We start from the raw sequence: 21,086 nt of genomic DNA on the forward strand, positions 1-21,086 counted from the left end.
TCATAATTTATACATTGTTCTGGAAAATGCACTTTAAAAACTCTATCGGGAAAAACAGCAGAACAACCGCGAGCATTCTCCTGCTGGGATCCATCTGTATAAATAACGATAAAACTGTGGTACATACTTAAAATAGACAAAAACAAAGTTGTAAAAACAAAATCCGGAGAACAAGTTTCCTTGTATTGTGTCAAGTTTAAAATCACTTTCGGCATCTGAAGACATCAAGGCGGCAGTGCATTCCAACCCTGGGTGTGTATTTTGTTGCCCGAGAGATCCAGATCCTTGAGACAGTCTGTAGCACATGTACCAAATAGCTTGGTAGCTTGGGGGGCAATTCCTGAACAGTCATTCAAATGTGGGTTGGACCACTGAACTAAATGCCAATGACTGAGGTGACGCTGAGATTTTCACTGCCTGTCAAGCCAAAAGGATATGTTGCCTAACATCCTGAGGCAGGAAGGATGGGCCAATCCATAGACCACACTGCTATAATCTAAGCATGATCGAACAAATGCCCTATAAAACTGCAGGAGGCGGGACTTGTCAACTCTCCCACCAATCTAAGCATAATCGAACAAATGCCCTATAAAACTGCAGGAGGTGGGACCTGGCAGCTCTCCCACCAAGACATTTCATAATATTCAGTGACTAGACGCCCTTTGTTCGTAGGTCTTTAGATGAGGGAGCCAAGTTAATTTCAAGTCAAAAATAACCCCAAAAAGCAAACAGTGAAAATGTAAAATATTGTCCCCCATTATGAGCACTGGTTGGTTAAAACTCCGAGGAGCGTCGTTAAAATTGACGCATGTAGTCTTCTCTGGTGAGAACCAAAAACCAGTTATCCGGGCCCACATTTCCAGCCTCTTAATGGTCAGCTGTAGCTGCCTCACCATCGTTGTAAGATCAGGCGAAGAGTAGAAGACTGCTAACTCATCCACAAACAAAGAGCATTTGACAGGTCTCCTGACTGCAGAGGAAATGCCACTGATAGTTATGGAGAACAATGTGACACTGCCCTCGGGCACCCCATTCTCCAGAACATAGCAATCAGACATGGCATTGCCAATGCGATAATGAAAATACCGGTCCTCAAGAAAGGATTGGATCAGAAGTGGCAGGCATCCACATAGTCCCCATCCATGAATTTGGCGAAGGATGTTGCACATCCAAGTAGTGTCATATGCTTTTTTGAGGTAAAAAAACACCCAAACCAAATGGTTTCGGCAAAAGAAGGACTTCTGTATTGTCGTCTCCAGTAGAATTAAGCTGTCAAGAGTGGGACGATAGTGCCTGAAACTGCACTGGGAGCGGTTCAGGTGATCCTGGGATTCGAGCACCCAGATGAGGCAGCAGTTGACCAAGCGTTGAAGAGTCTTACCCATACAACTGGTAAGAGCAACACTGGTGGCTATCAAGGGTGCTACATCCTTGCCTGGTTTCCAGAATGGTATTAATATTGCTTCCTTCCAAGTCATGGGGTACTGTCCATCAAACCAGATCTGAATGAAACAAGAGAGGAGCTGTCCTTTTGCTTCAGGGCACAGATGACAAAGTGTGGCATAATGGATTTCATCAGGACCTGCAGCAGTGTCTCTGGCTGCAGACAAAGCTGATTCCAGTTCCTACACGGAGAACGGAAGGTTGTAGACTTCCTCATTATGTGAGAAGAAATTGAGCTTCCTCATCTCTGCAGTCCTCTGGAGCACCTGAAAAGTGGGAGTTTGTCTGGATGACTTAGTAACAGTAAAGAAGTGTTCAGCTAAAACCTGAGCCATGTCTTCTGGCATGTCCACCGAGACCCCATTATTTGACAAGGCCATAAGGGGACGTGACCTACCGTTGCCTGAAATCCGTCTTCTTGATTCCCCAACTTGCGCCATGGAAGTGGACCGTTTAATGGAAGTCGTGAATTCCCTTCAGGAAGTCCTCTTCCGTTCTTTGATCATGCGCCCTGCATGTGCTCTCGCAGACCTGAAGGCATGAAGATTGTAGTTGGGCAGTGTTTGAAGTTCCGAAGAGCTGTTTGTCTAACCCTGATTGCCAATCAACAGTCGTCATTCCACCAAGGTACAGACCATCGTCTGAGGTGGTTACTAGACCTGGGGATGGACTCTACAGCAGCCCGTTGGATCTGACAAGTGATATGGGCCACCGCCACCTGTGCACAATTCTTTTGTTCAAAAATAGCCTGTCGACTGTACTGTAACCAATTTGCCCTTTGTGTCATCCATCTGTGTGGTCTCCTGTTGGCCACCGTCCTAGTTGACAGTCGGATTCACACTGGAAAGTGGTCAGTAGAATGTAAATCTGAAGCCACTTCCCACTGAACTGAGTCTGTAATTGCTGGGGAACAAACAAAAAGGTCGATGGCTGAAAAAGACCCCGTAGCTGTGGAAAAGTGAGTCATCTGACCCAAGTTCAGATGGCAGATATTCTCAGAATGGATGAGTTGTTCGATCATCTGACCCCTGGAGCAAGTTGTAGCCGAGCCTCACAGCACATTGTGTGCACTGAAGTCCCCCCCACAAGGAGGAATTTGTGTGGGAGTGCGCGGAAGAGTTCTGCCGGAGCGTCACATCCAAAGCATCATTAAGGGGCAGGTACAAGGAACACACTGTGATATTAAAGGGTGCGAGAACTTTCACAGAAATTGCTTGCATGGTCGTGGTAAGAGGACAGGCATCTGCCATCAAGGAATATGGTCACTCCACCTTTAGCCCTGTCTCCAGTAGTATTGTCCTTCCTGTATGCGTGGTAGCCCATAATGCTGGTGTGCCTGTGACTAAGATGCGCTTCTTGTAAGCAAATACAGAAAGGTTTCCCCCGGACCAGTAGCTGAAATTTTTCCAGATGTGGCTGACATCCATTCAAACTCCACTGCAACACAGAAGTCCCGGTCACAGCCATTGATTAGCGATAGTTGTCCTTTTCCTTCTCTCTTGGAGGCAGTGATTTACCGGGAAGGTCAGGGGGAACATTAGCCAGTTCCTTGCCCTGCGGTTCCTCCGATTGGAACTCCATATCCTCAAGAGCAAAGTCCCTGTCAGAAAGAGAGAGAGCTCGCTGATCCAGAGGTTTAACTACTGCTTTCTTGGACTTAGAACTACTTTTCGAAGGATGCCTTTCTTTACTGACAGGAGGAGCTGGTTGCCTGGGTTGTGGGGATGACTTAGTTGGTTTCTGATGTTAGGTAGTGGTATGCGGCTTAGGTGGTAAGCCTATTGCTGACAGCTTCTGAACGACATCAGTTTCAAGTAGAGTGTTTCCCCCACAGGTACACCGACAAGTGCATGTGCTCGTATTTGAATCTGTGGTCCGAGTTTGTGTGGAGGCAACACACTTAGTGACTGGTGTCTTAAGGGCTGATACAAAAGAAGTAGCAAAAACCAGTGGTTGCACAGCTTTGAAAGCTTTTTCAGTTTCACCATATGGTATGCGTCTCTTTACTTTCAACTCCTGAATTTTCCTTTCCTTGGTGTAAACCCCACACTGGGTGATCCCCAGAGCAGTTTACACATTTCAGAGGAAGTGTGTAGCAATTGCCTGACTCGTGAGCTGAGCCTCCACAATTGCCACATGTAGCCTTCATGTAGCTACATTTTGTATTCAGTCCCACCTGAGATAACTAACCCCAAACTTAACAAAAAATAAAAATTTTCAAATTTCAAAAACTCATAAAAAATTAAGGAAACATTTGTAAGTGTTCTTGCTCTATATGAGCCTAATAGTGTATGATATCTAACTATAGTAAAAAAATAGACTCTCAAATCACTTCTTGTTTTTTTATTTTTGGGCCTAAAAAGCGGATTTTTGAAAATTTGTATACCAAACTTTGGAAGTCATTTTGGCTTGTTATTTTTGAATTTAGAGTATTTTGTGTAATAGACAATGTTGTAGAGGACAATTTTCTAAAGCAATCATGTCAATTGCAATGTTGTAACTTAATCCAGTGCAGAGATATTCGTATTTTTGCTAACGTCTCTAAACTGAAACATCGTCACATGCTTACAAACGAAAATGGCCGCCATTCACTAAAGGTCAAAGGTAAAATTTTTAAAAAAATGTTTTGAACTTCTCACTTTTAGGGTAATCACACACAAAAAATTAAAGTATTCCAAAATGGTCAAGCAACCAACTTATTTTTACTGGACCACTTCATTTGGATTGACCCCTAAGCAAAACAAGACTGCAACAAAGTGGTTATGTTTAGAAAAAGCCTGTCGGATTGCTGTTTCTGACCTAAGCAGATGATCATGTGGTGGACATTTAAAGATATTCATTGACCCCCCCCCCCCCCCCACACACACACACACACACACACACACACACACACACACACACACACACACACACACACACACACACACTGCTGTGTTGTAATGGAAGGAATAGAAAAGGAATAGTGGTCTGTGTAATTGTCCAGAAATAAAGCAGCAATGGACTGGACTCCTTATCATGGACATTATGCTATTTATGGCATGGTGAAGAGGGTTCCATTTGAAATGCTTCCTTGATGTACACTGCTTTACTATACAAGTCTGTCAGATGAAACTTCACCAATTAGGTACTTAAAAAGCTGTCGGGATAGACAAGAACCATATGAGTATGGGTAGCAAACCATGAAATCTCTACTTATGGAGTTTTTGAGTACACTGTGCCTTCTAGTATTATCACATGCCCTTTGTACATGATGAATTACGCTAAATAAACAGAGTCTCAATATGAAAGTCTGTTGTATGTCTGATTCCAAAGGGTCAGGCTGTTGGTGGTAGATCGGCAAATCTTCAGCCCACATTGACAGTGGCTGCAGGATCATCTGGTCTACAGTATCCAGACCAGACCAAACAATGACTGACCATTCACTCCGAGTTCTTTCCTACACAGTGCAGCACTGCAATGCTTCTGAGACCCGTTCTGTCCTTCCCTGGTGTGAGAAGGGGGGCACCCAAACTGCCTCCTTCCATGATTCAAGAAATGGAACTGCGGCCATATTTTATTAAAAGTTGTAGAAGACTGTCCTTTGGTTTACTTCCAAGATGTTGGAGTATACTGTACTTGATTTATTCTGCAGTTGATCAGTGTTTGAACCGCTGCAGAACTACACACCTGCTTCTGATTCCTATGTAGCGTTTCTTCACTCCAAGGCTGAAAAGATGCATCTCTGGCATGGTAGCCACATACTTAATTTGGTCAATCCATTCCTGGATACTGTCACTGTGTTCAAATACAAGGTCTGTTCAAATAAATTCCAGAACTTTGCCCATAAAATTTTTCTACGCTTATATTTTACATATTGTGCATGGTCTCCTTTGAAATACTCTCCTCCACAATTAATACACAGTTCCCAAAGACATTTCCAAACACGGAAGCTGTCTTAGTACATCTCTTGCTAGATCACGCAAAGTGCTGTCTCTGAAAATTTTGTTTTATCTCATCTTTCATTGCAAATCTTCATCCTTTCAATGGAATTTTCAATTCTGGAAATAAAAGAAAGTCCGCAGGACACAGGTCTGGAGAGTATAGAGGATGAGGCAGTACAGAGATTTTGTTTTATGTGCAAATGTCATGCACCAATAGGGATGAATGTGCAGGTGCATTATTGTGATGCAAGAGCCATGAATTGTCTCGCCACATTTCAGGCCACGTTGTTCTCACATTCTTGCAGGCATCGTTACATGTCCTGATAGTACCATTGATTAACAGTTTGTCCTTGTGGCATGAATTCATAATGAATTAATCCTTCAAAGTCAAAGAAAACTACCTGCATGGTTTCAACATTTGACCTGACGAGCTTTTCTTTGGTCTTAGGGAACCTTTCTGAACCACTGTGAAGACTGAACCATGGTCTCAACATCATAACCGTAGACCCGTGTCTTATCACTAGTTATGATTCTTTTAAGGAACATCTCGTTCTCATTTGCGCAATCCGAAAGCTCTTCAAAGATATCTTGTTTTGTGTGTGCGCTTAAATTTTTATAGGGAATTAGTAACTTTTTAGCTCAACAGATTAAAAAATAATCAAATAATCAAAGTTATTTGTTCATTGCCTTAACAATACACTGCATCAGCCAAAATGAAACTCCACTGTGAATGCTGTTCTCGAACATGGGATGAGTTGGTTGATGATGATGTTAAACAGCTGGAAATTGCTCTGACTACTGTCAAACGATTGCAGCTGCTGTGAACTGGTGTGTTGGAAGAACTCCTGTGATACCTGTACCAGAGGTACCTTAAGTGCTATCCTCTCCCGTAGATCCTGTATCCTCTGCAGAAAGTACAGGATCTGTAATTAATTGTCTACTTGACTGCGTGTCAATGGTAGATCTCCGTGTTCTGTGGATGTGGACCAGGGACGACTCAGGGTGTTGCACCGATCCCCCAACCACCAAGTATCTGAGGTGCTGTCTTTCACTAAAACTGAGCCAGTGGGATACACTTCACCTGTTTTGGGGAAACCTGTTTTGACCAGCATCAGGAGGAAGCAAATGCAAAAAGGTACAGGTCTATTTTGGTGTGTATATCTGGGGGGCTCATTCAATATGTTGAAGATGCTATTCCCACAGCAATGGAGGAGACTGGGTCCAATTAGCTGAAGATTGTGGCGCATTGGAACAAATAATGCCTATTGTCTGGACTCCCAAGATCATTCTTGGGTCATTCCAGTGACTGGCAGAGTTTCAACGAAGCTCACAATTGGCAGCATTGCCCCCAGAACTGATCGGGGCCCTTTGTTTCTGAGTCGAGTGGAAGGACTGAACCAAGACTTTGAAAGTCCTGTGCCAAGCTAGGCTGCACTTCCCGGACTTGTGCCATACGGTTCAGACCTGTAGGGTACCCCTACATCTACATTTATATTATGCAAGCCACCCAGCGGTGTGTGGCAGAGAGCACTTTACATGCCACTGTCATTACCTCCCTTTCCTGTTCCAGTCACGTACGGTTCACGGGAAGAACTGCCAGAAAGCCTCTGTGCACGTTCGAATCTCTCTAATTTTACATTCGTGATCTCCTCAGGAGGTATAAGTAGGGGGAAGCAATATATTCGATACCTCATCCAGAAACACACCCTCCCGAAACCTGGACAGCAAGCTACACCACGATGCAGAGCGCCTCTCTGGCAGAGTCTGCCACTTGAGTTTGCTAAACATCTCCGTAACGCTATCACGCTTACCAAATAACCCTGTGACGAAATGTGCTGCTCTTCTTTGGATCTTATCCATCTCCTCTGTCAACCCGACTTGGTACGGGTTCCACACTGATGAGCAATAGTCAAGTATAGGTTGAACGAGTGTTTTGGAAGCCACCTCCTTTGTTGATGAACTACATTTTCTAAGGACTCTCCCAATGAATCTCAATCTGGCACCCGCCTTACCAACAATTAATTTTATATGATCATTCCACTTCAAATCGTTCTGTACGCATACTCCCAGATATTTTACAGAAGTAACTGCTACCAGTGTATGTTCCGCCATCATATAATCATACAATAAAGGAGCCTTCTTTCTATGTATTCACAATACATTACATTTGTCTATGTTAAGGGTCAGTTGCCAGTCCCTGCACTTCCTGATACTTTCAGCACAGGGAAGGAGCATGTAGAGGAACTCTGGTTCAAGTTTAAAAGAATATTTGACCATGCACTGGATAGATATATATGCAGTAGATCAGTTCATAATGGGAGGGAACCTCTGTGGTATACAGTGACTGCAAAGAAACTTCTAAAGAAACAGAAACTACTGCATAATAGGTGTAAAACAAAGTGTAGGGCTATTTGAAAGATAGATACTGAATGAAACACATTTTGCTGTCAAGAGAGCAGTGAGTGATGCCTTCAATGACTACAGTACCAGAATACTATCGAGTGATCTTTCATAGAACCCAAATAAAATTTGTTCACATGTAAAAGCTGTTAGTGGCACCAAAGTTAAGTGTCCAGTCCGCAGGAACTGAAATTGAGGGCAACAAAGCAAAAGCTGAAATGCTTAAGTCCATTATCAAATGTTCCTTCAGAAAGGAAAAGCCAGTAGAATTGCCCACATTTAATCCTTGTACCACTGAAAAGATGAACAAGATAACTATTAGTGTCAGTGGTGTTGAGAAACAGCTGAAATCATTAAACTGAACAAAGCTCCAGGGCCCAATGGAATCCCTGTCAGATTCAATATTTAATTTGTCGACGAGTCAGCTCTCTTCCAACTATATTCTATCATAGGTTCCTCTAACAAAGCACCATGCCCAGTTCACAAAAAAGGCACAGGTCACATCCGTCTATATGAATGGTAGTAGAAGTGATCCACAAAACTAGCATCCAATATCCTTGACACTGATTTGTTGTACAATCTTAGAATATATTCTGAGCTCTAACACAATGAGGTTTCTTGAACAGAATGACCTCCTCAATGCCAGCCAGCACGATTTCAAAAACACCGATCAAGTGAAACCCAACTCACTTTTCTCATGTGACATACTGAAAGCTTTGGATCAAGGCATTCAGGTAGATGCAGTATTTCTCGATTTCCAAAAGCATTCAACTCGGTACAGCACCTAAGCTTATTTTCAAAAGAACACACATGTGGGGTGTCAAGTGAAGTTTGTGACTGGTTTGGGGACTATTTGGTAGGAAGGCTGCAACATGTTATCTTGGATGGAGAGTCATTGTCAGAGTAGAAGTAACTTTGGGTGTGCCTCAGAGAAGTGTGTTGGGACCCTTGCTGTTTATATTGTATATTAATGACCTTGCAAACAATATTAATAGTAAAATCAGGCTTTTTGCAGATGATGCAGTTATCTACAACAAAGTACTATTTGAAAGAAGCAGCATAAATATTCAGTCAGATCTTGGTAAGATTTCAAAGTGGTGCAGAGATTGGCAACTTGCTTTAAATGTTCAGAAATGTAAAATTTTGCACTTCACAAAATAAAGAAACGTAGTGTCTTATGACTATAATATCAATGAGCCACTGCTGGAATCAGCCAACTCATCCAAATACCAGGGTGTAACACACTGTAGGGAAGTGAAATTAAATGTCCTCATAAGTTCTGTCACGGATACAGCAAGTGGTAGAATTTGATTTATGGATAGAATACTGGGTAAGTGCAATCAATCTACAAGGGAGATTGCTTACATATCACTCTTGTGACTGGTTCTAGAATATTGCTCAAGTGTGTGGAAACTGTACCAGATAGGACTAACAGGAAATACTGAATATATACACAGAAGGGCAGCACGAATGGTCACAGGTTTGTTTAATCCATGGGAGAGTGTCACAGAGATAATGAAGGAACTGAACTGGAAGGCTCTTGAGGACAGGTGTAAACTACCCCAAGAAAATCTATTAACAAAGTTTCAAGAACTGGCTTTAAATGATTACTCTAGGAATCCACTACAAGCCCCTATGTATCCCTCATGTACAGATTGTGAAGATAAGATTAGGATAATTACTGCACGCACTGCAGTCAAATAGTTACTATTCCAACACTCCATATGTGAATGTTACAGGAAGAAACACTAATCTCTGGTACAATGGGACATACCCTCTATCACGCACATCACAAGGGTTTGCAGAGTATAGATGCAGATTGTGAGGTGAAGTTCTTTCTAATCTTGAATCATGAGCCATGGGATGAACTTGGTGACAACACAATGCATTCCAAGATGTTGAATCAGGATTTCATGACAATTCAACTGAAATGTTGCATTCTTCTGCAACCTCTCGGACAGTCTGTCTTCGATTGGCACGCACAATTTTACTAACATTCCTGACATGAGCATCGCTGATAGACACAGAAGGGCATCCTGAATGAGGGTCGTCTTCAACAACTTCCATCCGGCCATTGTGAGAATCACTCTTAACACTGAGTATGGCTTAAAACACTCATCAATGTAGGCCTCCTGCATCATTTGGTGTCTCTCTAAAGGTTTTCTTGAGTTTTATGCAAAATTTAATGAAGACGTGTCACTCCTTGCACTCCGTCATCTTGAAATTCACAAACTGTGACACAACTTTCTATTAAATACACTGCTGAACAATAAATAACTGACATAAGACAATGTCACCTCCACCAGTAACACAATAAAAACAAAGGCGTGTGCTAGGAAGTCAACCACCTTTCACTCCAACACACCATTGGAATGAAATTACGAATGTTCTGGAATTTTCTGAACAGACCTTGTACACCCAGCTGATTGTACTGCTTTTAGTTAGCCTTCCAACACAACCACTTTTTTGATACTGGATGTATCCAGATCAGAGAATGGTCACTGGTGTGAAAGTCACTGACCATCCTCACTAAGCTGTGTCTCATAGGGATAGAGAGCAACCTTGTGATACCTGTAGCAAGGAATGACCAGGTAGCAATCCTGAAATGAAGCATGCCGGGCCCAGTATGCAAATGACGGTGCTTTTGAAAACAACAGGAAATCAATAACTACACCCCTGGAGCAGACAGTAGCATTGTCCAATTACACATTGCATTCATTACAGTCAACATGGAGAAATGGTCAGGGAACCTTGCACTGATTTCTGTTAGAGCCTTAACTCCAAAAATGTCATTTTGGGAGTAGAGTACATAACATACAAAGTTTCATATCAGCGCACACTCCGCTGCAGAGTGAAAATCTCATTCTGGAAACATTCCCCCCCCCCCCCCCCCCCCTCCAGGCTGTGGCTAAGCCATGTCTCCACAATATCCTTTCTTTCAGGAGTGCTAGTTCTGCAGGGTTCGCAGGAGAGCTTCTGTTAAGTTTGGAAGGTAGGAGACGAGGTACTGGCAGAAGTAAAAGCTGTGAGGACAGGGCGTGACTCGTGCTTGGGTAGCTCAGTTGGTAGAGCACTTGCCCGCGAAAGGAAAAGGTCCCGACTTCGAGCCTCGGTCCGGCACACAGTTTTAATCTGCCAGGATGTTTCATATCAGCACACACTCCGGTGCAGAGTGAAAATATCATTCTGGAAACATAACATACAGTTACTTAGTATGGCATATACAATATTACACCAACTATTTGCAAGCTTTGAGTGTGCGAGAGGGGTGGGGTGTGACATGTTTTGTTAACTATGACTGATAGACCAGCTTAAATTCTCCCCTCAGCAAGGAAATTTGTTTTGTTGGGGACTATATCTATGAAGTCTTCTTATCAGTAAGTCAGAGATGTATATCAAACATATGAACTAATACCATCCCTGTTCTAACACTTTCAATTCTTCCATGTGTGTCCTGAACTGAATTCATCAGTGATGGTTTTCTACATTTGCTTATACTCTCATTGCCGTAACTGCAAACATGCAATAGCTGATGATTCAGTGGAAGGACTTCTTATTACCTCCAACAGACTTTATACGCTATACTGCTACTTCTGTAGATTTTCTTTCAACCCATCACCCAAATTAAGTGAGAGGTAGTCTCCTGGTTTTTGTATCGCACTTTTATGTTTCTTTTTGTCTTTTATCTTTTATTGGAGGAGACAATCAAGTTTGCTTACTGTGTTACGTATCAATCTTTGTTGTTATGAACCTTGCTCTCTGCCTGGTATCAGAGTGAAAATATGGACTGTTCTGCAACTACTGTCTGAGTAGACATGTTGATTTTTGCAACAGGCATCTTGGTCCCTGAAGCAAAAGATGATGAGCAAGATGGTAATGGAAATGATTTTTACTATTTTTTTCCCCTCGGCTTAAGGAATTTGCTTGATGACCTATTTCTGGTAACTCTTTTCCTCCCAAAATATTTTGAAGTTTTGTTTTCAATAAAAAAAAAACTGATAAAATCTGTAAGTGAGCATGAGAGTCCTCCTTTCTGAGCCGTATCACTATATTTGCCACACATTACCTGACCATTACATGGAAGCATTGTGTAGTTGTATTACTAATGCTTAAAACACACTGAAGCCTACTACTCACCCACTTAATGTTTCTGAAATATGTTACTATTCCTTCTACTATTCCTTCAGACCATTCCTTGGCATTAGTTGTTAAATGTCATGGTACGAGACCATATATTTGTTTGAGTTAAGGAAATTACATTTTCCCCCATCGTAAAACAGTGTCCTCAAACCTCTTTTGCATTTAAAGAGCAGGTTACCATGTTTAAAAATGATCATTTCAAAAAATAGTGTACTGTTCCTAAGCTGTTTTCCTGATTTTAAGCATGTCATTATACAGTGTAATGCATTTTGGATATAGGAAGGAGACACTATTGAACATCTATTTTAATCATGATAAATACACCTTAATACACATGTCCCCTTTCAGGTCCACTACTTACATTTATCTGTTACGTGGCTGTAGAATTTTCTTAGTTGGTAGGGTATTAGTACCAGGGAAACAAATGTTTAGCCAAAGACAGCCCAATGTGCAAATGTAAGACAAATACAACTGATGTGCAGTGCACTCACCAGAGGCTGCCTGTTAACTACACTTGGCCAGCCTCCTTGCAGTGAACAGGAAGCAGTAATTTGATTGGAATATAGCTAGTCAGAACATCCAGTTAACTGGTGACAAAACAGGAGCTTAAGATTAGGGTGCTCCTTCTGGTTGCCTGCAGTACTCTCAGACAAGGCAATGAGCAAACAAATGAGGCAGCTATTTGGTTAGAGTGTGTGTGTGTGTGTGTGTGTGTGTGTGTGTGTGTGTGTGTGTGTGTGTGTGTGTGTGTGTGTGTGTGGTGGTATGCCTGAACTGGATTTTTGAAAGAATGGAGGACCAAAAACAAGCCATATGCAGGTTGTAAGGATAGTCCTACTCCAAAGGTGAAGGAACATGTAATCTCTATTTAACACAATGCCGTACAGAAAGGAAAGCATGTTCATGAAAACTTTTGAAGATGATTGTCTGCATGCAAAGATACCAAGAACTTCTAGCAGGAACTGAATGTACACTGTATACAGTATTAAACTTCCTGGCAGATTAAAACTGTGTGCCGGACCCAGACTCTAACTCGGGACCTTTGCCTTTCGCAGGCAAGTGCTCCACCAACTTAGCTACCCAAGCACGACTCACACCCCGTCCTCACAGCTTTACTTCTGCCAGTACCTCATCTCCTACCTTCCAAACTTAACAGAAGCTCTCCTGCCAGGAAGTTTCATATCAGCGCACACTCCGCTGCAGAGTGAAAATCTCATTCTGTATACAGTATTATTCAAAACTCATGTCGCATAGGACAAATGGTTAACCAGAACACCACTGACAAATTTTCAGAGGTGGTAGTATGGACCAAAACCAGAAAAAAATCCCAGTAAACACGGGATCTAAAATGTATACCTTAAGGGCTAAGAGCACTACTTCATCTTCATCATACTGTGAAACAAATCTCTTCTATTGCAAGCTCTTTGCTGTCCATATTTTGAGAGGTGTTAGCATACACCAAAACAAGAAACAAGTGTCCAGTAAACAAGGGCTCTAAAATGCATACCATAAGAGCTAGGAGTAGTTGCTCAGTACACGAGATGTGTGTGATGGTAGTTCATAGCTCTTAAGCCACGCAATTTAGGGCCGTTTCTTACTACACATTGATCCTTAATTTGGTCCATAGTACCATCTCAGAACGTTTCTCAGTGGAGTTCTGGTTAACCCTACTTGCCCTACAGAAAATGATTTTCCAATAATCCTGTATAGTGAGCCATTAATGAGAAAATGCAATCTGTGCATAGTGTCACATACTGAGCTGTAAATCCAGAATTGTTCTTTCCATGTTCCTCTCCAATGAACTGGCAATACAACTAATTTTTTTTAAATTGAGAAAAGTGAATGAGTGTTCTTATGTGTATGATCAAGCCAGGAGGATACAGTGGCAGGGCAGCATACACTCTGTGTGGTGTTGTAGTATTGGCAACTCTTTTGCCTTCAGCACAAATTTCATGTGACTTAATGCTGTAATAGTAAAAGGAAACTTATGGTGTCCACAGCAGTTGCATCACTTGAGAAGATAATTTTAACAACGCGCACAATTAACAATGGCAACTGAACACAACGAAACACAAGTTGACTGACAATCAAAATGGTCATTTATAATTTCTTTTGGTCCCTAAATAAGGTTAGAGGATATTTTGTAAACATTAGGTTACAATTTAATCACATCAAAACTTTCAGCAAAATCAGAAACAAGACTCACAAGTAGGTTATTGAAAAATGACCGTGCCTTGGGCTATGCCACATACAAATTGCAGCAACCTTAACAATAATGGAAATTCTTGGACAGAGCAACATGTAAAAGAAGGGAAATGCAAGCACTCATCTATAGCAGATTGATGCGCAGTGCACAGTAACATGTAATCAATCAGTAGCCCTTGCTCTTTCTCTATAAATAATACACACATTCTCACACACAAGCACACTTCATTTGGGTGTCTGTACAGCTGTATGTACGAATGTGTGCACTACTGCTGGGAAAAAAGCTACTGCTTGATATCTAGTCTGAATGCTGTTTTCTGATCCACTACAGGTGAGAGGTTGCCTTCCTCTTATTTTATGAATTACAGCAGTAATATTTCTGGGTTGAGAGTCACTGGCTTCACAAACTCTCAAGTAAACTGTCACATTCCAACCTAACCTAAGGCTTGGGCTTTGTTATGTGTCTGCTCGCCAGCACACTTAGTTTGTCCCATTCACTACATAAATACAAAAATCATTAACTAACCCTAAAATTCATGACATTCAGATAATTCAAAAGTTATTCTGATAATCTGCACACTGAAGACAAATGTAGCCTAATCAATTTGTTTCTTCTGCTGATAGAAATCATTAGATTCAGCAATTCTCACTGGCTATGATAGATGTCAATGAATTGTCAACGTTAGCACGAAATGTTAGGGACATGGACACTGTAAGTGCACTTTAACTCACTGTAAGTATTGGCAACTTCACAAGTTATTTTATGACTGCTCAGTGCTCAGGTCCAGTTCCTGAGGATTTTAAGTATTTTGTTACATGTGTAATTTTTATTTTTTATGTATTTTGTAAATAGTATATCCAGAAGTGAAAGAATTGGATTTTGTCTCTTTGTGCACAGCAGCGTGCAATTCTCAAATCAGGAAAATATTCTAGTGACTGCAATCTGCTTGCATTGCATGTCAAGCATGGTTGCTATTTTTTTCTCTGTTTACAAATCAAAGGAAAAAAGCTCTCTTTTAACAAACCATTAAAGAACCTGAAGATCTGAATATGTTATGCAGAGATGTATGATATGCCATGAAAGCTATCAGCAAGAACTAGGAAGATGTGGGAAAAACTAATTTCCCTCCCAAGTATGAACAGTCACATAAAAAACTGTGGATCACATTTTACTGACACAGAGTGCTCAGTCTCATGTGACATGAAGTGGAAAGAGCAGCCGACATCAAACTATAACAATAACAACACGCTGTGCAGTCCTGTGATTTTTTCCTCCCAGCTTTTCCTGGATTTCATAGCACTGGGAAATACGGAAGCGTCCGATCCCTCCCGTCTGCTTTGACCCATGACGTCACAAATATGGCGGAAACAAAAACAAACACACACACTTTCCACAAGAAGCCTAATGACACTAACGGGACAAGTGCGATAAATGGGGTGTTTTGGGTGGGGGGGGGGGGGGGGGCCAAACTAAATATAAACAAATTTAGATGCCTTGCGTAGCTACAACGTGTAAGTGAAGACAGCCATGCATGAATACCCACCCATCTCCCCAGGGGTCGTAACCCTAGCAACCCATAGAAGATAAAGATGCTTCAGTAGCTGATTAGTGTTTTTTGTCTTTAAAAAAAAAACCTCACGGGATAGAACGAACAGATCAGAAAGATAAATATAATAAACTAAAACAGAAATTGGAGGAAACAGATAATTAAAATAAGTAATAAGCGTTTTTAAAATTTTAAAAAAATCTCACGAGATAGAACGGACAGATCAGAAAAGTAAATAAAATAAAACAGAACTGGAGACAGCCACACTCAAACCAAACTCCGCACCGTCATGACGTCACACACGACAACATCCTTACGTCACGGGTCAAAGCCGACGCGTGGGATCGGACACTTCTGTCGACCCTAGCACTGTATTGCATTGCTATCTCCTGACAAAAGGATCATTAGAAAACTAGTTTATATTTCTGATTCAATGGGTGGTACTATCAGTAACCATTTACCACCCTTCTGTGTATCTGTAATGCACAAAAAATTGCATCAATTTAATGGTAGACAATTAAAAAATATATTTTACAGAAATAGTAAATAATGCCTAATTATTTGTTCTGCATCCCTCAGAGTTTCTCTACATCAAGTGCAATGTAAAATATTTAGCGATGAATAGCTCAGGAGCTATAGTGCGGAGTCTGACCACTGCTTACAAATTGTTACACCATGTCTAACTGCAGACTATACAAAGAACGGGACTAGTGTAGCAGGGGATACAACCCGTCGGCTTTGGACAATGACGTCACAAGTGGCCAATCGAGAAGCGATTCTTCTTAGTGTTGTAGCTCCCTTCAGTGGCTGATAAGTGTTTTTTGGCTTAAAAAAAAAAAAAAATCTCACTTGATAGAATAAACAGATATACTTTATTAAGCAATCAGTAAAAAAACGAAACTGAAACATAACAGCAAAAGCGAAAATGGTAAACTGCTCTCTGGCGGCTTGTGACGTCCTTGTCCAAAGCCGACGGGTTGTATCCCCTGCTACACTAGACCCCAAAGAACTACTGAAACCTGATACACCTATCACAATGCTGTCTAGGTTCAACTGAGTGACAAACTACAGGCTGAAACTGCCAAGATTGCTGGGGGTGGGGTTTTTATTAGTTATCACAGTTTTACCAAATGTTGTCCTCCAAACGGACATTAGATTTTCCTTTTGCATAAGAAATATGAAGCATTAAGAAAGTGTGTGATTTTGAGAATGAACGCTAATAGTATGCATACATTTACGAGTGAAACTCGTTAAATGACGTTAGATAAGACATTCACTAAAGTTACAAGCATGAAATGTGAGGTGGTTTGCTGCTAGGTCTACTAAACTAACTTACAAGAACTATAGTGTTATTTAGAAGTATCGTGAAATATATTTCACATACGGTAATGTAATTGATATGAGAAGTAAGACTTACAAGCCTATGTTCCCGTCTCGTTAAACTCTTGCCCTGCAAAATTCTCCATGACAGTTTCAGAGATATTTTAATGTCAATAAACAGTAATCTGAATCCGTGGTAATAATGAAGTACTTCATCCACTATCCTCTGTCTTATAGTTTTCTTAACTTTCACTGGCACTGGAGCATCTGGTGGCTTCTCTCCCTCCTTTAGTTTACTCTTTATTGCTTGAACCGTTTCTTCTACCTTTGACGATGGTTTTAGGGGCGCTTCTTTCCGAAGAATCGGGCCGGCATAGAATCTTCTCACAAAAACAGCACTGTGAGGTCTATTTGTTCCGGCAACATAGCCGGAACTGAATTTCCCTCTAGTATTCGTTTGTACGTAAGCGAGAGAGCTAGTCCGTATTATTTCGGGCAGTAACCACTGTATATTCGTTGTGTAACAGTGTTTCGGTGTTAATAGTAATGGAGCTAATCGTACCGTTGGATGTTTCGCAATCACATTTCGCTGATGACAACCACAGCATCCTGCAATACACAAACAGGCATGTCAGTCCGAAACAAAAAGTAAGAGCATGACAACAAATTACAATGATAAACAATGACAAACACAGAAGAAACATGACATCATTTCGCACATGCTCTTTAGATAATCACACATGAAAGTATTGAATACGCATACAGACACGTGCATACATACCTTTTGCAATATTTTTCCACTGACGAACTAATGACTTTTGGGGGATGGCCAAACTATACATGTTTCACCTAGCCGCAAACACCCACACGCACAAGAGCACTGCCATCACTGATCATAGATTCCGTATTACTTTCATTGAAGTACCACCAACTCGAATGAACTAAATTACATATCGATAGTAACAAAATTGAAAATCTTCAGTTGGCTCGTTTCGGATTTATGTTTTCCATACAAGTATAACAATAATATGTAAGTCATGTGCTCTTCGAAATCAGATCTCCATTTCATAATATTATATGGGAAGTCTCTGCGACGAACCACACGAAAATTCAAGTGGATAAATAAAGAAAATTTCTAACTCAGCCAGGATGTCAATTTGTTATTCACAATCACTGCAAAAATTTTTTAGAATAAAAATTAAAAACCAGTCCTTTTCGCAAACAAAAGTCACAACTGACAGTGCAATCTTCCATATATAGTCGAAATGAAATATAGATGCCACGTACAAACATTTAGATAAAACGTAAGGTTTAACAAATTATTAGTACCCCACCCTAAAACAACAATATGACTGGAATGAAACTTTTACTCAGAGAATTCTGTGATTAACACAGTATAAACTTTGGTTTTTAAAAGTGCAATTACAATTTGTTATCATTTTAAAATTACGCTTGAAAGCTAATGTGATGTGGGTCGACCTAGAGCTCATGAAGTTAGTCAATATGTGCAACGACAGTTCTTATCATATTCAATAGCAATGTAAAATCTTATGATGATAGTTAATCGGGTAAAGCCCGGTCCACACGCAACGATCTGCCTGCGCAGACATTGGCGCAGATGTCTGTACACGCAAAAGATCCCTGCTTGGTTTGTTCACACGACACAAACCCCAATCTACTACTCGCCCGCCATCTGTCGGTATAGAAAAGAAATATCAGTGACAAGCGACTACGCTCCCCGTAAACGTCAAAAATTTAATTCAGTTATTTTGAAATACAGAAATGGAGGAAGTTCTGTTGTGGTCTGTGTTCGCAACTTGTGTTGCAAAAAACATTCAGACCAACCGCAGGAAACAGAGAAAGCGGTCAAAATGGTGTAGACAGTGGTTGCTAAAGCGAAAGCAGTTTTTCACGTAAATTTACTGCGAGAGTTGCAGGGCGAACCTAACAACTGGCGAAATTATTTGCGGGTGGATGTCGAAACTTATAATTATCTCTTAATGCTTGTAACCCCTCATATTATGAGAAAAAATACTTGTATGAGGAGGGCACGTTCTCCTCATGAACGGCTGGTGGCAACATTAAGATTCCTAGCAACAGGAAGGAGCTACAAGGATTTGGAATTTTCAACTGCAATATCGAAACAAGCGTTGAGTGAAATAATACCCAACACATGTGAAGCTATTTACGCTGTCCTGAAGGATGAGTTCTTTTTATAACAGCAGTTAATTTTCTATTATGTTTACACATAAATATATTCTTTTGAATAAACTTTTGATAAACATATGTGAAATATATTGTTTTACATTACCTTGTGTTCCATTTCCTAGCACATTGTCACTCCAATTTCATCTTCAATTGTACTCCTGCTTGATCTGGGCGTTTCTTGATCACTAAGAAAGCCAAGCAGATCAAAATACCATAACGTTGGCTGATATACTTGATCTACTCCTACACCAGATCTTATAGATTTCTGATGATATTCACTGTTTGATTTTGTAAATTGTATGATTATTGTTCACAAAGCACTTTACAGAAAAAATGTACCGAGATGGCTTGGTGAGGATCCCAAGCTGTTTGAATAAGTTTCTGGAAGAGCATCTGGAGTGCACTCTAGCCATAATTCTGATGATTCTTTTTTGTGCAATAAAGACTTCGTTTTGCTCGTGACTGGTTGCCCCAAAATATGATGCCATACATCATAAGTGAATCGAAATATCCTAGGTATGCAGCTTTAATTGTTTCCAAGTCACAAACAGAGGTGATTGGGTGAATAGCAAATGTTGCTGAATTCAGTCTTTTCTGTAGGTCATTGACGTGAACTGACCAGTATAGACTGTCGTTTATGTGTAATCCGGAATTCAGAAGACTTAACTCTCAATATTTCTTTGTCACCATATTTTATTTCAATATTTTCCTGTTTTTTATTTGCTGTTTGAAACTGAATGAATTGAGTCTTGTTCAGATTGCGTGACAGACCATTTGAAGTGAACCAATCTAGAGCTTCTTTGAATACAGTGGTAGCAATGTTCTCTTGTCTACAATTGGATGTTTTGTCAACCATAATAGTCGTGTCATCAGCGAACAGGGTGAAGTGTGCTTTTTGTGTCATACAGCATGGCAGGTCATTGATAAAGATGTAACCGACCCAGCACCGAGCTCTGTGGCACTCCACATTGTATTGTGCCCCAGTCAGAGCACACAGTTGCCATTTCAGAATTGTTCAATACTGCCTTCTGTCGTCTAGATATGACTCAAGCCACACCCTTACTTTACCATTTAATCCATAGTGCTCAGCCTTTGTAAGTAGAATTTTGTGATCTACACAGTCGAATTCTTTAGACAGATCACAGAAAATTCCAATTGGTGACATTTTATTGTTTATGGATTCGAGGAGTTGGTTAAAAATGAGAAAATGGAATGTTCAGTTGAAGTGCCATTTTGGGTTTCAAACCGATTTTTATTAAGATGATCCATGATACTTTTGAATATTAGTTTCTCTAGGATTTTAGAGAGATTTGTTAACACTGAAGTTTGCCAGTAGTTGGAAACATCAGATTTATCACCTTTTTTGAAAAGTCGTTTTACAATTCCATATTTGAGTGTATTAGGGGCAGTACCTTGGTTAATGGATTCATTAAATATGTGACAGAGAACTTCAAGAATAAATTCGCAGCACTGCAACAGTACTTTGATAGATATAATATTCACACCAGTGGAATGTTTAGTTTTCATTTGCCTTATTAGCTTCTCAGTCTCTTTGGTTGCAGTATAGGGTACATGCATCACACTAATTCTGTTCTGCACTGATTTTTGTAGAATGCTTAGTTTTCATTTGCCTTATTACCTTCTCAATCTCTTTGGTTGCAATGTAGGGTACATGAATCACACTAATTCTGTTCTGCACTGATTTTTGTAGAAGATTCATGGTTTCAACTCTAGACCCTTTACAACCAATTTGATCTGCTACTAGCAAAAAAAATGGTTGTTGACTATACTGGCAACTATATCACCTTCATCTACCACACTTCCACTATGACATGCTTCGATACTGTCTGTATCTTCCGTAATTTTCCCTGTATCCCTATTGAACACCTTCCAAATAGTTTTT

General features: G+C 40.6%; 1 protein-coding gene across 1 annotated transcript in view; it reads right to left on the bottom strand.

Annotated features, from left to right (window-relative positions):
• Window positions 1-17,891, bottom strand: part of LOC126413449 (mitochondrial proton/calcium exchanger protein) — a 113,140-nt gene extending 95,249 nt beyond the window's left edge. The window contains exons 1-2 of the mRNA XM_050083265.1: window positions 17,757-17,891; window positions 17,073-17,584 (exon numbers count right to left, since the gene is read on the bottom strand). Coding sequence (XP_049939222.1) covers window positions 17,073-17,584; window positions 17,757-17,817 — 573 coding nt within the window. The 5' untranslated portion in view covers window positions 17,818-17,891. The remainder of the gene's footprint in view (window positions 1-17,072; window positions 17,585-17,756) is intronic.
• Window positions 17,892-21,086: the final 3,195 nt, after the last annotated feature.

The sequence above is a fragment of the Schistocerca serialis genome, chromosome 1, assembly GCF_023864345.2.
Source record: "Schistocerca serialis cubense isolate TAMUIC-IGC-003099 chromosome 1, iqSchSeri2.2, whole genome shotgun sequence".
Taxonomy (NCBI): Eukaryota; Metazoa; Arthropoda; class Insecta; order Orthoptera; family Acrididae; genus Schistocerca; species Schistocerca serialis.